The sequence below is a fragment of the Neophocaena asiaeorientalis genome, unplaced genomic scaffold (assembly GCF_003031525.2).
Source record: "Neophocaena asiaeorientalis asiaeorientalis breed wild unplaced genomic scaffold, Neophocaena_asiaeorientalis_V1.1 scaffold183, whole genome shotgun sequence".
NCBI classification, from domain to species: Eukaryota; Metazoa; Chordata; class Mammalia; order Artiodactyla; family Phocoenidae; genus Neophocaena; species Neophocaena asiaeorientalis.
The window spans coordinates 3,264,565-3,280,801 of record NW_020175199.1 but is presented as its reverse complement, the minus strand read 5'-3'; the positions used below and the strand labels follow the sequence as shown (position 1 = coordinate 3,280,801).

At 42.2% G+C, this 16,237-nt stretch overlaps 1 protein-coding gene across 3 annotated transcripts in view; it reads right to left on the bottom strand.

Moving 5' to 3' along the window:
- ANK3 (ankyrin 3) overlaps positions 1–16,237 on the bottom strand; it is a 221,425-nt gene that overhangs the window by 134,638 nt on the left and 70,550 nt on the right. For 2 of the 3 annotated variants that reach the window (XM_024765198.1, XM_024765201.1), the window contains exons 12-16: positions 15,400–15,498; positions 12,179–12,376; positions 10,519–10,617; positions 10,133–10,231; positions 3,520–3,717 (exon numbers count right to left, since the gene is read on the bottom strand). In XM_024765198.1, the coding sequence (XP_024620966.1) occupies positions 3,520–3,717; positions 10,133–10,231; positions 10,519–10,617; positions 12,179–12,376; positions 15,400–15,498 (693 nt within the window). The remainder of the gene's footprint in view (positions 1–3,519; positions 3,718–10,132; positions 10,232–10,518; positions 10,618–12,178; positions 12,377–15,399; positions 15,499–16,237) is intronic. The other variant, XM_024765200.1, reaches the window with a different exon arrangement.

Here is a 16,237-nt window from a genome sequence, read left to right as displayed (position 1 = left end):
GGCACAGAACCCTCGAGATGCTGAACAGTATTTATTTAGGGGCTCCTATTCCATCAAACTAATGACAGGACTCAGGAAGAGTCATTCACTCTTGACTTTCTAATACTCTTTACAGACTTTTGGAAGAAGCTCACCCAAACTGGATAAAAGAGGAAACAGGAAAAGGAGGACTGGTGCCTTCACTTGAAATCCAAGAAAAATAAGCCTGGGGCCAAAACTGGCACCACCCAAACACTGACATAATCAGAGAACAATGTTCCACGTTCCACTTTAGAGGCAACAGATATTTGCAGCTGTAACATTATGTAAAAGTGTCACAATCCCCTATTCTAAGTTTGAGACTTTCCAAACCTTCTGAAGAGCTTTACTGAGTGGTTCTCAGCACAGCTGGGGGAATGTACCGTGGCTGGTGCCCTACTTTCTCGCGTTCCCCCGTGGACATTCGTGCTGTCCACTCTACCTTTGGTCTGGAGGCACCTCCAGCTTTCCTGGGCTTCCCTCTCTCTCCCCGGTCTCGAAAAAGGCTTCACTGTTATTATTTACGTGCGAACCCCCTGCGTGCTCACTTCCGTCGAGAGCAACATAATCCTGCATTTAAACTCTTTTCTCGTCTGTATTCTTCAAACCACTGTGAGTTTCTTGAGGTAACTACTGTACCTTTAATCCTTGTATAACCAGTCGAGTATCTAGCGTTTAATCCACCCACTAATCGACTGAGTCAGAGGAAAAAGCAAGCATCTTTCGGTAACATAGTATAAATTAAATAAAGAAAAAATTATTTTTACATTCATGATTTAAAAAACAAAATGTGATGGCTAAAACAGCCCCGTGTGAGTTCAGAAGTTATCTATTAACCTTTTATAAAGGTTTTGAGCATGGCTCTTTTTAAAAATGGCATTTATTGGGCACAGGGAGAATACCACCAACTTGGAAGAGGAACAGCTCTGCTTCGTACTCTATTGGCTGTGTAAAGAAATACAGCTACTTGTGGTCTGCAGAATTCGTGTGGGAAAGTGGGAACGTCAAAAGCAAAATCGCACCAGATCAAACACTAGTACTTCGGCAGGAACGTAGGTTCATGGGCTCTTTTTCTTAAAAACCTGGGAACTGCTGGTGAATAGCAGGAAGAGAAGTGAAAACAATCAAGTGTTTGGTTCAATCATACTTTTCACGAAAGCTAAATCTTTCTTTTAATATTCATTGTTTAGCAAGTGTGAAATGGGGAAGTGGGATGGGGAAGGGGGAAGGGGTGGAGGGAGAGTAACTGATGTTTAAAACTCTGGCAGCTTAGGAAAAATGGACAGAAAACCTGTCAGAGTCCTTATTGAATAGAGCTCTGCGGATTTTCTGTTTTCACACTGGAACTTATTTAATACTTGGTACAGAAAATGACTCCTGAGAAAGGAAGCAAAGACTTACAAATGCCTTCTTATTAGACCATTTCTAGGTACTGTGAAGTTCTTGAAAGTTCCTTAAGTACAGTGTGCCAATGGGAATTTCCTTGGTGATATATTTGCTTATGTAGAGTTTGTTCAGGAAGGTGGCTGGGCATTTCCAGGCTTTCTTGGTTTGCTATGTCTTTTGGGCCTCAGAATTCCCTTGGCTGATCTCCCTCTAGTCTACCCAAGTAGACACTGAGAAATTCTTTCTGAAGTGTTCTCAGCCTAAATTTTTTAAAAATGATTTTAAGGTGAATTCAAGGCTAAATATGTATATTACCATGGGTTAGCTAAAGGAATTTAAAGGAAATAAATGTTTATGACACAGTACTTTGGTGTCAGACCTATAGAAAATGTTCACCTGTTAACCAATTGTTCAGGTTTGTATTGTCTCTGGGAGAATTAATGAGATATAATATTCTGGGCTCCTAAGAATAAATACACTGATGGATGCCAGAATGTGACATCATTTGAGAAGGCCACGTCCTCCATCTCATTAAGACAGGTTGAATTTTGCAGCAAACTATTATAAGGCTGGTCTATATATTAGTATATGAACCTTAGAAATTCAACAGCTCAAACAAATCCTGATTATAATGACTACTTGAAATTGCTTCGTGATTCCCGTTAATGCCGAGGCATACATTCCAAAGGAATGTTTAAAAAGAAAGATATGACAAAAGCAAATCAGTACACGAGAAAAAATAAAAGAAAATTGTGTTTGGTTTGCAGTGATCACAAAGGATTTTCAAGATACTAAAACTGATAAAAGGTTTTCCTATTCTCTTACGTATGTCTTTTGGTTCATAGAATTTGTTAAATTACCACCTTGGGAATTCAGATTAGTGCAGAGTAACCTTTTCCCCAAACTGTGAAAAGTCTAAAATTAGGACAACTATTCTTTTTCCACTTAGAAGAAGGTGCTGAATGTTAGTCATCTTCCTGACATTTCTGGGAAGTAAAGAGTGTTGTCTTTGTTTATTAGAGAATGAAACTGAGGCTCAGAGATGTCACATAACTTGTCCAATCAAGTTACACGTCAAGTAGGAGTCAGATTTCGGATTCATACCCAGGAAATTCAAAGCCTCTGTGATCACAAAACACAGGCCACATATATTAAAATATTTAAACTACTTATTATTCATTGCCATAAAACTACTGCTATCTTGAAACTCTACTCCAGTATCTGAGCTGTGGCTGAGAAATGTCATAGCTGTGCCATCACCATCCTGTAGAGGAGAAGCTAAATAACAGGGAGTTTGGATTATCGGGAATTTGGGGACACTCTTGCAGGTTTTTTTAAATCTGAAGACTAAGGAATATCTGTCTTGTATTTTGGGCAGATCTCAGACTCAGGTATTAATAAGCGGGTCAGCAAACCCAAATTCTCTGCTATACACAGTGGAGGCAGAGACCTCCTTAACATGTCTCTGGGTAACTGTGGGCTGGACTTTCACAGAGCTCTTCACTAACCATGGGGATGTCGAACGTGAGGTCAGGGGAGTCTGAAGACTTCTGGGAACAGAGACTTAAAAGTTCCCTGGCACTGCCAATTTACCTACAGAGACTAAGCTTTTGATCTATGGAGTAAGACAGCTACTCTAAATTTCTGTTATTAAAATGAACTCTCTGAAGGCAGACCTGTTTCCAGTTTCTTTTTGTAACCTAGGACTTAAAACTGGGACAGGCAGTAGGTACCCCCCAAATGTCTGTGGCATAGATCAACTTACAACTTTTTATTTACAACCTACAACTTCTTATTTACTATGTTCTGGTTGCCCTTTGACTTTACATTATAACAAAACATCACGTTACTAGAACAATTCTGTGGACCTCATTTTTATGGCTCTGTCACTCACCAGTATGACTTTGCAGTTATTGACTTAACATTCTCTTATTGTTTAAACAGATTTTTTTCAAGTTCTTCCTACGATAAATAACATGTTGGTACACACTTTTGTGCATACTACACTTTGCACTTTCTATTCGACCTGAATTTTTCATGACTTCTTAGCGATCTTTTGAAGGTGAGGTTTTGCTGCGCTGGATGCTTTGCAGAGGAAAAAAGAAAAAAGGTTACCTTATTGCTCAGGTTCACGTTAGCATTCCTGCTGAGGAGCAGTGACACCATGTCCACATGTCCTTCCTGAGCTGCAAGATGGACAGAAGCAATTCCTTGCCGGGTAACTGCGTTTGCATCAGCACCGTATTCCAGCAGAGTTGTCGCTATGTCCATCTGGTTCTTTTTGGCAGCAATGTGCAGTGCTGTATAACCATTCTGTCGAGAGAAATCACTCGGTCACATGCCCAGTCACAAGATAAAAATGTGTGCAGTGCGTTTGCAAATAGTATGCTTCCCTTTCTAGTGATTTTCTTTGCTGGTTTAAAAAAATCATTAGCAAGTCAGCAAACACTGAGAAATCAAGAAGTGCTAGCAACATAGTGCCCTCATATCTCCCACATTCCTAAATAGGGAAAACGTACTATAGAGAGTTTAATGCAAAAGAGTCAAGAGTACCAGTGGTTTTACAAATGGATGGTAGCACCCCCTAGCACAGGTAGTTGTGTTAGTAGGTGCTCAATAATTACTTGCCTCATATATCCGGAATGAGAGGAAACCTAACTAGGAAACAAACAAATGGTACCACCGGGGCAGGTTCAGAGCCATTATTCAACCTTTAAAATCTCTTTACTAGCCTATTGCTTACAAGTGGAAATTTTTAATTTTCATGGTAGTCAAGATACTGTAATCTACTCCCATTTGCCATTCTGATTGCCTCTTTTATGAAACTTCAGTCACGCTTCAGCTAGACTGGTCCCCAAACAACATATGGCTCATGTTTCTGTCTTGCCTTACTCTACCAAGAATGCTTTTCTCCAACATGCCCTTGGGACCTGCATCTTTCATTTGAAAGTTCACCTCAAGGGTCACACCCCCATGAAGTGTTTCACCTCCCCTTCCACTCTTTTTTTTTCTGCGGTACGCGGGCCTCTCACTGTTGTGGCCTCTCCCGTTGCGGAGCACAGGCTCCGGACGCGCAGGCTCAGCGGCCACGGCTCACGGGCCCAGCCGCTCCGCGGCATGTGGGATCTTCCCGGACCGGGGCACGAACCCGTGTCCCCTGCATCGGCAGGTGGACTCTCAACCACTGTGCCACCAGGGAAGCCCCTCCCCTTCCACTCTTATACCTGCCCCTCACTTGGCTGACTCCAGTCAAAATCCCGGAGATGTTTAGTGGCACTCTTCTTCATATATCTGTCTCCTCCTACTAAAATGCAGATTTGTTAAGGGCAAGTATTGTGCCACATTTGTCTTTGTATCTCCAGAGCCTGGCAATGACTGGCAAATCCTTAGATTTGAGTCAAGCTTACTAGAGCTTTCAGAACATTCTGGGATCCTTCTCTTGGTTGACTTTTGATACTCAGAGGTGGAAGGAACCAAAATTCCTTTGACAAATTGTTAATAAGCTGCTTCAGGAGCCCTCAGAGTCCCCTGTCCTAAGAAAAAAGGTCCCCTGCCTTAGGAAACCCTGTCCTGACTCACAGTCATTTAAGAGGAATGCAAGATTACATTTTGACATGGGCCTGAATCTAATTACATAAAAAATGCCAATGAAAAACTAGAATTTTTTTTTTTTGGTATAGACAAGAGGATTTAGAGAAAGAAAATAGAAAGAAAAAAGAATACTTAGAATTTATAAAATACAAATAGGATTTAGATTTGGGAATATGATCCAAATCTGGACAACAGATCAGTCACAATCTTTCCAAGCCATAAGGATGGGTCAGAAATAACTCAGAGGGCAGTGGGGGGCTACTGGTCGACCAGCCTGCTGTAATTAATCCTCATGTTTATGTCAGTGGTATGTTCTACTGTGACAGCATTGCTCCCTTGACAAACATTCTTTCTATATATGATTCTAGAAGATTTAAGGTTGCTGGATATCAACTGAAGAAAGTGGAAATGCCACTTCTAGACTCTTCTGAAACTAGCCTCTGCCGAACAGGATGGGCCAGGGTAGAAGATTTTATGCTCTTATTTTTAGTTTTGACCTATTGCCATCTGGAAACCCCAGCTGACCTCAGAAGCATTTGGCCCTCTGCTCACACACACCCTAAAGAGATCGTCTTCAGAGCCTAATGTAGATCTCGGGATTGAGCCCAACTCTACAGCGAGTGACAGGAGGGGGTGATCTGTTTTACTACCATCCCCACCCCTGAATAAAAGGGAAAATTCAAAAAGCAGTGCTAGGAAACCTGATTAGTCAAGACTCTTAACACGAACTAATTAGAGTGGTAAAGGCAAGATAAAGTCAGAGCAGCTTCTAACCATGCATCTTATCAGTCAGCAACTTCTCAACCTCTAAAGGTAAGTCAGTATCCTCTGAGATGTGACAATCCTCTTGATTACTTTTAATTCCACCAAGAAATCATTGACTCTTAGAAAACAGAGAAGCTCTGACATCTGTGTAATGCATGCCAATTCCAGACAAGTTACTCATTATTACTGAGGGGTTTATTCTGAGCTCCTTACCTGAGATACAAAGGAAAGTATAAAGCAAGGGAAAAACAATTTAGGGTATTATTTTAGAATGGCTACCTCATCTCAGAAAGGCTTAAGAAATATTTCGAATAAGAAACAAGTAGTTTATCTTGAGACCTATGATAAAATTTTCTAAATTTCCTAACTTCTTTCTAATTTCTAGAAAGTTAAAGGATTCTTACTTGCCATACAAAAGGAGACAGATACATTTATCAGAAGAGACATAAAGTAGTGAGAGACTAAACTAGAGAATAATCTCAATCAATACTCTTTTCCTCTTGATGTAGAGGACAAAGTGCATGCCATGTGTCCTTTTGCATTTCAAGATTAAAAACAAGAGCAGATGTAATTTTAAATGATTAAAAGTAATATATTTACACTGTACTTTATATTTTTCCCCCAAACCTTTATAATCTCTACTGATCCATGCCAACAGATATACTGTACAGCTTATGAAAGAGAAATCTGACAAATAGTAAGTTAAGGCTCACTAACCCTTCCACAACCTGTGCCCAGGTTATTCCTGAACTCAAGCCAATCCTCTTTCCAGCACAGTGTCCTGTCTCAGGAAATAGATCTGGCTAAAATGGATTAGGGAAGCCCATCTAGTTTTTCAGCACCCTCCTTCCTCTTCCATTAGCTAAAGTCACATCGTGTTTCTAGGGCACATGTGGGTAAGAAAATATGCCCCCAATTCTACAAAAGGGAAGAAAGGGCAACAAGAAAGCATCATGTACTCCAAGAAGAAAGGATGTGAATAAGGAAGAGGTAGCATGGAAAGCACGGCTGTCTGTCATATCCATATGCCTGCTTAGCTCTGTTGAGTTTTTGGCCCTCCTTTCTCACCACTACCTGAATTCAGAAATGCTGTAGCCTCCCTAGAGGAAAGAAGGTTATTTGCCTACCCTATATCCATTCTCCTTCCTTCCTTACTAAAAGAACCTTTGGTGTTGTGCCCCGCTGAAAACTACATTTCCCAGCTTCCCTTGCAGAAAGAAGTGGCCAACGAGATGTAAGGAGAAATGGCTGGGTGGAGCTTCTGGCAATGCCCTGCTGTCTGACTTTCTTTCTTCTTCTTCTTTCTTTATTTTTTTAATGTTGTGTTTTCTCAATCCATCCTACTGGTGATTAGGGTACTTAATACCACGTTATGAGGGCACATTTATCAGTCTGCTTTTCAAATATTACTCTTCTACCTTCTTCCAACCCACTGTTCCTCTTTTGCGATGTCCTATTCAGTTTAAAGAAATCAGAAAAAAATGACAAAACAAATTTAATTTTGTTTAAAAAAGTTTAGTCCCTATGAAAACCCATCCTACCTATATGTGACAGGCCCTCCAAGGGGGCCTGCCTGGACAGTAAGAGCTGCCCCTGTGGGCTACCTGTGTCTGACTTTCTTTACTACCTGGCAGCCTGAGCAACAAGAGCTGGAAGAAAGACCCCAAAAAAAATCACAGGAAATTTTCTTTACACTCTGGAAACACTGAACCAGCAACAACACCTGCCTACCTCCAGACTGGTTATGACAAGAGAACAAACAGAACCTCATCAGTTTAATCCACCGTAGCTACGTCTTTTTTCTACCAGGTGAACCAAACCCTAACTGATAGAACTGGCTTTGCTCAGGATCAAAGACTAGAAAAAGCTCCTGACCAAGGACCACAGCCTCAGAAAGTGGGGATGGTTGGACATGTGTCAGACATGGCATACAGAGACTCTTACGGAGGCAACTGCACTATGGGAATGAGAATGAATGTCCTCTTAGAAAAGCCTGTGTTCAATTGACTGTAAAAGATATGCTGAAGGCTAAAGGGCTGTTAAAGAACTGCTTTTCGACTCTTTGTCAAAGATGTTTTGCAGATAGGGAACCGTGAAGTCTTGTTGGACAAATACGAAGCTGAAAATCAACTACAAATATATCAACTATTGGCCTTTTTCAGAGGATGAAAAGGTGGATTGGACTCATTTTGTTTCACTTATTTATGACTTTTGTCAATTCTCAACTACTTGGCACTAGTTATGACAAAATTATTACTCTCATGTGAGGAATGAATAGTTCACTTATTAATTATTTACTGGTTGCCTGCCATGAGCCTGAGGGTATTTATAACAGAAGAAAAGTGGCCCAGGCTTAAAGGGACAGGAAAATAAATGAAGTGGACAACTATTAAATTTCATTGTAAATTTTTCTCATTTTAAAACTTGTGGTCAAATATACATTACATAAAACCTACCATTTAAGTGTACAGTCAATGGCATGAAGTACATTCACAATGTTCTCTGTTCATTGCCACCATCCATCTCTAAACTGAAACTCTACCCATTCAACGCTAACTCCCCATTCTTCCCTTCCCTCGGCCCCTGGCAACCAGCATTCTACATTGTGTCTCCACATGAAATCACACAGTGTTTGTCCTTTGATATGCCTGGCTTATTTCATTCAGCGTAGTATCTCTGAGGTTCATTCACGTCGCAGCACGTGTCAGAATTCCCTTCCTTTTTAAGACTGAATAATATTCCATTGCGTGTATAGACTACATTTGGTTTATCCATTCATGCTTCCATGGACACGTGGGTTGCTTCTACACTTTGGCTGTTGTGAATAATGCTGCTGTTCATTTTTTTTTTAAAATAAAGTTTTTTCAAAAGTCAAGGGATGGCTTTATGATGGAAAGAATGTCAGGGCTAGAAGTTATGGGGAAAAGCTGCTCTTAGATGAAAAGCAAGTTTGGGGGCTTGATTTTGAATTGTAGATTTCACTGGGTACAATTCTGAAGACGATGGGGCAGGAGATGACTGAGAAATACAGGAAAAAAGGTTCTGAAGAGAAATAACTTTCAAAGATCACATACTCTCTAAATAGAGAAAGTACCTGAAAACTTTATCTCTGAAAGTATCCAAAGTAATTTAGAATAGCCCAAATTCTTTGTGTACAAGAGATCTGATCTAAACTAAACACTAAGTTTAAAGGAGAACACTATAGCTGCCCCCAAATGGAAGAGCTAAACAAATATAAAAAGCCGGAGGGATGCTAAAAGTTCCTTCAACCAACAGTATTTAGGAAAAGAATGGGATAGCATTTAAATTGTGCTCTGTATCATTCCAGTGTTCTCTGATCATAACTACCTGCTCAACAATAGCGAACTCATTAAACCAACAGCACTATGCTAACCTATCTTTAAATAAACTCCTTATGATTTGCTTCTCAAGTCAGAACACCAGAGTCATAAGAAAGCCATTCACTCTAAGTACCTCTTTTCTGAGAAATCTGTTATCTACTGGCCAAAAATGACCTAACGGGGCTTCCCTGGTGGCACAGTGGTTGACAGTCCGCCTGCCGATGCAGGGGACGCGGGTTCGTGCCCTGGTCCGGGCTGGGCCCGTGAGCCATGTCCGCTAAGCCTGCCCGTCCGGAGCTTGTGCTCCGCAATGGGAGAGGCCACAGCAGTGAGAGGCCCGCGTACCGCAACAAAACAAAACAAAACAAAAAAGACCTAACAATAAGAAGAAAGAAGAATAACGATTCTCCTACTGTATAGCACAGGGAACTATAGTCTGTATGCTGTGATGAACCATAATAGAAAAGAATGTGAAAAGGAATGTATATATCTGTATAACTGATTCACTTTGCTGTACAGCAGAAATTAACACAACATTGTAAATCAACTATACTTCAGTAAAATAAATTTTAAAAAAAGAATAAAGATTCTCCTTAGCAATAATAACAACACATGAGCAAAACCTCTCAACTTATTTTATTAAGCACACATAAACCACTTGAAGGCAATGTTTTATGGCCAGGAAAATGTAACACATATTTTATAACTTTGACAAATGAGAACTTTCTTACTCCCTCTGGCTGTTCTTACGTTTTTAGTCTGGCTAAAGAGGACTTCAACTTTTTTTCCTGGATTTTCCTCAGACTCCAGGACGTCCTGGATTTTCAAGGAATATCAATGGACGAGTAAATATTTATTGAGCATCTACCACAGGAGTTGACTATAGCCGAAGGCACAGATTTCCTAAGGCACTTATATTGCCATGATCTTTAAGGGATGCCTAAACTAGGAGGGTGATACAGACGAAGCCAAAGTAAACATACATATAGAGACTGCCCGTCAGTCTCCTCATGCTGTCACATTACAGGTACCTTTGCAGCCGCGTGGGGTGAGGCTCCTTGGTCCAGAAGCAGAAGGGCCACTTTCTGATTATCGTAATGTGCAGCTACATGCAGTGGGGTTAGCCCGCTCTGAAAACACGTGCAGAAACAACAACCAGTGTCAAAGCGCCTTAATGTCAGAGGCCTAGATTTAGGAGATGGGATTAGATTGGATACAACACACACTGTAGTTTACATTCCAGTTTCCACAACACTTGGACCCCAGCTTTCACCTCCTATTTCTGCAGTCATCTTCATCCTATGAGACTTAAATATGGATTAGTTATAATTTAGGTGGCTGTTGGTGAATGTTAGCAAGAGCTTGTTTTTTGTTATCATGGGAGTGGCCTGTTACAAGTTGGCCGATGATCCCATACCTTCCCAGCGGCATCTGGAGATGCACTTTTCTGTAGCAGGAGACTGGCTACTTCAAGCTTCCCGTACTTTGCTGCCACATGAAGGGGAGTAAATCCTTTCTGAAACGATAAACATAAAAATAATGAATAATAGGAACGATACAAAGGTATCACTCTTCTAGAACTGAGGCATTATTCTAATGGTGAAGAGCAGTTAAGCCTGTATTTAAGGACCAAGACTGGTAGATAACAGTTAAAGAATCCTCCTTTCAACACAGATGAGCAGCATATTTAATCTTTCTCGTTCTGTTGGCTCGGCCACGAGACACTAATCCTGGGGACTAGTCAGGTATCTGACAAGGATGAAGTTGGAAAGCTGGATCTGGGGCTTATTCTAGGGCCATTTGGGGATTTCACATTGTGGGAAGAATAGGTTATAGGGTCCAGGCCCAATTTGGATTTGGAGGGCTTGGAAAAATCTAGGACAAGTCTGGACCTCCCATAACCTCCCACATCACCAGACTGGAGCCTTTCTCTTCCCCTTTCTTTATTGCCACACGTATACACACGTCTGTATGTATGACCCAGTCCTTAGGGGTAGGAGTCAGAGGTTCTCACACTTCAGCCACCACAGGTGAACTGAACAATAACACAGGGTTCTATCTCAATAAATAGGCGAGAGTTGGATACTGAGAGTTGAGCAGCTCGTTCTTCTTGCTTCCAACTCTTAACAAGGATCTGGGTATCGACCGGTCAGTCACCATGCACAGCTAGGGCCCCAAGCACGAGGCAGGGATTAGAGGGTCGTCAACATATTTGACCCCATGGGACTATAGCCAGTTAGAGTAAGCTCGTATGGTGGAAAGGCCGGGACACTCAAAACCCCATCACCCATTCCTCTGTTTCACATGTTAAATGAGATCCAGGAACTTGCGTGTCTACTGAGGAGCCTAAAGAATCACAGGGGGCGAATTTTGAGAAAGTCATCATTTGTTCAGATAGTTTTCCAAGTATTTGTAATCACTGTAATTAATGCTTCTTCTCTGCATCTAAAAAAGGGTGTAACACCGATTTCTAGCTTTCTAAGACATGCCATGGGCCAATTCATCTTGCTATCACACTTGCTAGTTTATGTAGGATCAAAGAAAAATGAGCTCTAAATTTTGCATTCTGCACTTGAAAAGCAACTGTGTGGTGGGTCATTAGTGTAAGGCATCAGAGCTGAGATTAAAAACAAAACCAAAAACCTATAAATCAGAAAAGAAAACAACAACAAAAAAAGCAGCATCAACAAACCAAGAAAAATACACCTCCTGCTTTGAAAGTATTATAAAAGCATTAACCAACTGAGCTTTGATAATGTGGTTTGTATACCTGGCCTCGGCAACAGAAATCTGTGGCTGTGTTTTTAAAGCACCCTTTAACTCTGTCAAACAACTTGCAAGAAATATCTGACTCCAGACATCAATAAGGTTTCGTTAGAAGATAATGTACTGAGAAACGTAAGATATACACACACACCAAATCACCCTGCCCCACCCCAGGGCTTTGCTGGCCATGTTAATCCTGGGATCCAAGTATAGCTGCTGTTGTACACCTTTTGTACCTATTACCACGCAGGAAACTGTAAAGAGAATGTTTTTTGGGGGACACAGCAGGATTCTAAGGCTGGCTTTCATACCTTTGTTGTTATAGATAAAGATGCGCCATGATCCAAAAGGAAGGCGGCTACGTCCTCATGCCCCTCTCGGGCTGCAAGGTGGAGTGGGGTGTACCCAGAAGTCGTGGCTGCATTTGGAGATGCTCCTTGCTGTAACAGCTGTTGTACTATATCTGCTTTCCCCAGTCGCGCAGAAATGTGGAGTGGGGTTTGGTCATCCTATAGGACAAGTAAAAGTTCAGGGCTGATGAGCTGAGAAAACAATGGTGCCACTCTGAAAAATACAGGAAACTTCACTGCTTGGTATCAGAGGCTACATTCAACTCTTTGATTCAATACTAAAAAGAACCTCATTTATCTTTTTCTTTAAGTTTCAGAAAGGTGAGGATGGCAGATCTAAGCACCTTAAACACCCTCTGAGTAACCTATCAGCGTGAGAACTGTGAAAGGCAGTTCTATCTAGAAATTATCCCCACTCCGTCCTGCTATACTTTAGCAAGTTTTAAACCTCTGATGGCTCCTTTTTGGGAGAGATAAGGGAATGTATCCTGGGAAAACGGAAATACCTGGGAGGGATATTATACCTCCACCAGTTCTCATGTACTCATATGTAATGAATTATTTTATTGGTGCTGCCTTCCCACAGTCAAAAGTGGGAGGAGGGGAGAGGGCAGTGTAGGATGGTTGAGGAAGGTTCCCAGCTACGATGGGGGCTGACAGCCAGCCCATCCTCTGCTTGCCGAGCTGTCATCCAGGCTGCATCTGCCTGGAGTGGAGGGCACCTTATGACAGTTCACCCAAGGACACAAGGCACTCCTAAGTCCTGCACCCTGAGGGCCTTATCCCCACGTTGGAGGGGTATCTTTTCCTTGTTTGCCCAAAGATGCCCTCTGGAGAGAAATCCTCTACCGGGATGTGAAAAAGTCCCGGTAAATACTTTATGTAGGGCAAGTAGAGAGAAGAGGCTGGAGCACAGGGCACTGCTGCGCAAAGGTCAAGATCAAAGCAAGAGGGTCTGTGTAACTAGTAGGAAGTGTGAGAAGTTAGGGGAGATGCCACTGGCTATGAAAGTCAGGCTCTTAACAATGATACATACTATCTCTTTACTGAGATAACTATGCATCTTATGGTCAATTTCAGCTTGTGGGTGAAACCATTTCCTAGGCGAAATGCTTCATATGTAACAACACTCAAAAATGTGAGGTTTCTTGTAATGGTAGAGTACAGCCTCTCTTAACCAATCTACTTAACTGATTAACCAACATCCTCTAGATCAGGGGTCAGAACAGTAAAATCCAGGGGCCAAATCCGGCTGCCACCTGTGTTTGTAAATAAAGTTTTATTGGAACACAGTCATGTCCGTTTGCTGATGTATTAAATTATGTACTATTGCTGTTTTCACTCTGTAACGACAGAGTTGAGAGTTTGTGGACAAAGACAGTATCCCGTGAAGCCTAAAATATTGATGATCAGGCCCTTTCCAGAAAACGTTTGCGGAGCTCTGTTTCTAGGTCCTCTGTAAAATCTACCAGCTGGCACCATGATACACTGGATACTTAAGGTTTATAGTCTGCTGACTAGAATGTTACCACTACCTTTGTACCCACCTTTGTGGATTTTATGTTTACAAAGACCTAGTTGTGTTTGTTCCCACACTAGTGTGTTTATACTAGTACTTTTCTAGCTTGTACTATGTTTACACTAATTATATAATGACATAATATGTTAACAGGTAAAGTATGAGTACGGAAGGAAAGGCTTTAAGGACACTTAAAAGCCTTGGAGAGCCTTGGTAGACGTTGATGAAAAACCAACTATGGGGGCTTCCCTGGTGGCGCAGTGGTTGAGAGTCCGCCTGCCGATGCAGGGGACGCGGGTTTGTGCCCTGGTCCGGGAAGATCCCACATGCCGCGGAGCGGCTGGACCCGTGAGCCATGGCCACTGAGCCTGCGCATCCGGAGCCTGTGCTCCGCAATGGGAGAGGCCACAGCAGTGAGAGGCCCGCGTACCGCAAAATACAGAAAAACAAAACAACTATGGGACTTCCCTGGTGGTCCAGTGGTTAAGACTGCATGCTTCCAATGCAGGGGGCACAAGTTCAATCCCTGGTTGGGGAAGTTCTGAATGCCACACAGCCAAAAAAGAAAAAAAAGACAAAAAAAAAAAAAAACCCAACTATGGTCAAACTACGTATGGGCAGGAGAGCTGAATAGACTGGGGGAAAATTGTAAAAGTTGAGAAATATCCTGTACTCAAACTGCTTTGCAAATGCCTCAGTTTTCTCTTCTTTTAACCCTAAACTAGAAACTACAAAGTATGTAATTAAATGACAAATAAATGTACATTTGTATATTGAAGGGCTAAAATTAAATGGTTGAGGTATTTACATATCTATTTACGATTCTTGACCTAAACTGCCATTTAAAAAAAAAATTGGTAAATTATAGTTTATTCATTCACTGAAAAAATCATTAAAAAAAAGCTAAACATCAATAAATAAACAACAAATTTTAAACTGCCATTTTGATAACCAGACCAACTACCATCAAGACAGTGACAGATGTTTCTTCTGGAGGGTAAATGCCAGGCAGAGAATGACGCATGCAGACTCAGCCCTTGGACTTCCCCAGCTGTCCAGTGGTTAAGACTCCACCTTCCAATGCAGGGAGCGTGGGTTCGATCCCTGGTCTGGGAACTAAGATCCCACATGCCGCAAGGTGCGGCCCAAAACAAACAAACAAACTCATCCCTGATGTTCTTCTATATTCTATGTTCCATGAACAACTCTGACCAAGTCTCAGGGTTTATGGTTTCACAACTTGCAGGGAAAAAGTTCAAACTCCCTTTTTCCTTTTGTGGCTCTGACAGCTGACATCTAGGTCAACCAAAAGAACTCAATTATGCTTCCAAACTGTGCTGGTTTTAGAAGCTTTGTGCATGAGCCCTTCTCCATAGAGTGCAAACAACTCTGGGCCAATTCTAGGTTTGTTTCCTAAGCCATTAGGGACGAGCAATGTGCCAAGGACACAAAGTTCTTGTTCTATTTCATTTTGTTAAATAATTGAGTAGATACACATACAGGGAAGGGATGTTTTCAATATCCCTTGGGTAGAGACTTTTGTCATTGGTGGTGGTTCATTACTTTAAAAGAGTGATCCTAGAAGAAAGCATGCCTATGTTTAAAGGTTTTATTAAAATCATTTCTTCTCTCGGCAGCAAACACTTCCACGCTCGGCACATACCTTAGCTTTAGCTTCTACCTGAGCGCCGTCTTGCACCAGATACCGCACGACTTCGGCCTGGCCGGACCGAGCTGCCATGTGCAGCGCTGTTTCTCCTCTCTGGGGAACAGGAGCCGTTAGGTAACTTAAGGTAACTTAACGGCAGCTCTAAAGAAGACTGGCCTATTTTCTTTGCATAAAGTTGATGATGGAGGGTATTTTTAAATAAAAAGTAGTTCCAAGCACTTCCTTATTGAAAATAGGAAAGATAGGAAATCAAATACACAAGAATTTCCCAGGAACCTGGTCCATGATGGAAGACATCAGTGTAAGCCCAGAGCACACGGCAGGATCAGAAGCCGTGCTCAATAATCTACAGTGTAGCCTCACTGGGGGTTCAAAGGCAAATGCTATGGGGCCAAGCAGGAGGGTAGGCGAGTGAAGCGGGCAGATGGGGGAATGCTCCTGGAGACAGGCCAGGCCTCATCCTGGCTGGGGGGGGGGGGGGGGGGGGGGGGGGGGGGGGGGGGGGGGGGGGGGGGGGGGGGGGGGGGGGGGGGGGGGGGGGGGGGGGGGGGGGGGGGGGGGGGGGGGGCGCTGCTAGCTGGCGTCAGTGGGCTACTCCAGTAACTCTTTGCGATGCCAGCTGTATCATGCCATACCTTCCTGTTTTTCAAACACAGCGGCAGTCTGCATATTTGTGGATATTTCTTGAATGCTGGTCAAAAAATCAGAGTTCAAAACAAAAGAAAACCAAAAATGCTGCATAGGCAACACAAAACACACCCAAGGGCCAGACGTGGCTTTTGCCCTTGGTTTGCATTTCCTGCTTTATCTCAACAGGTCATTATCCCTTGGG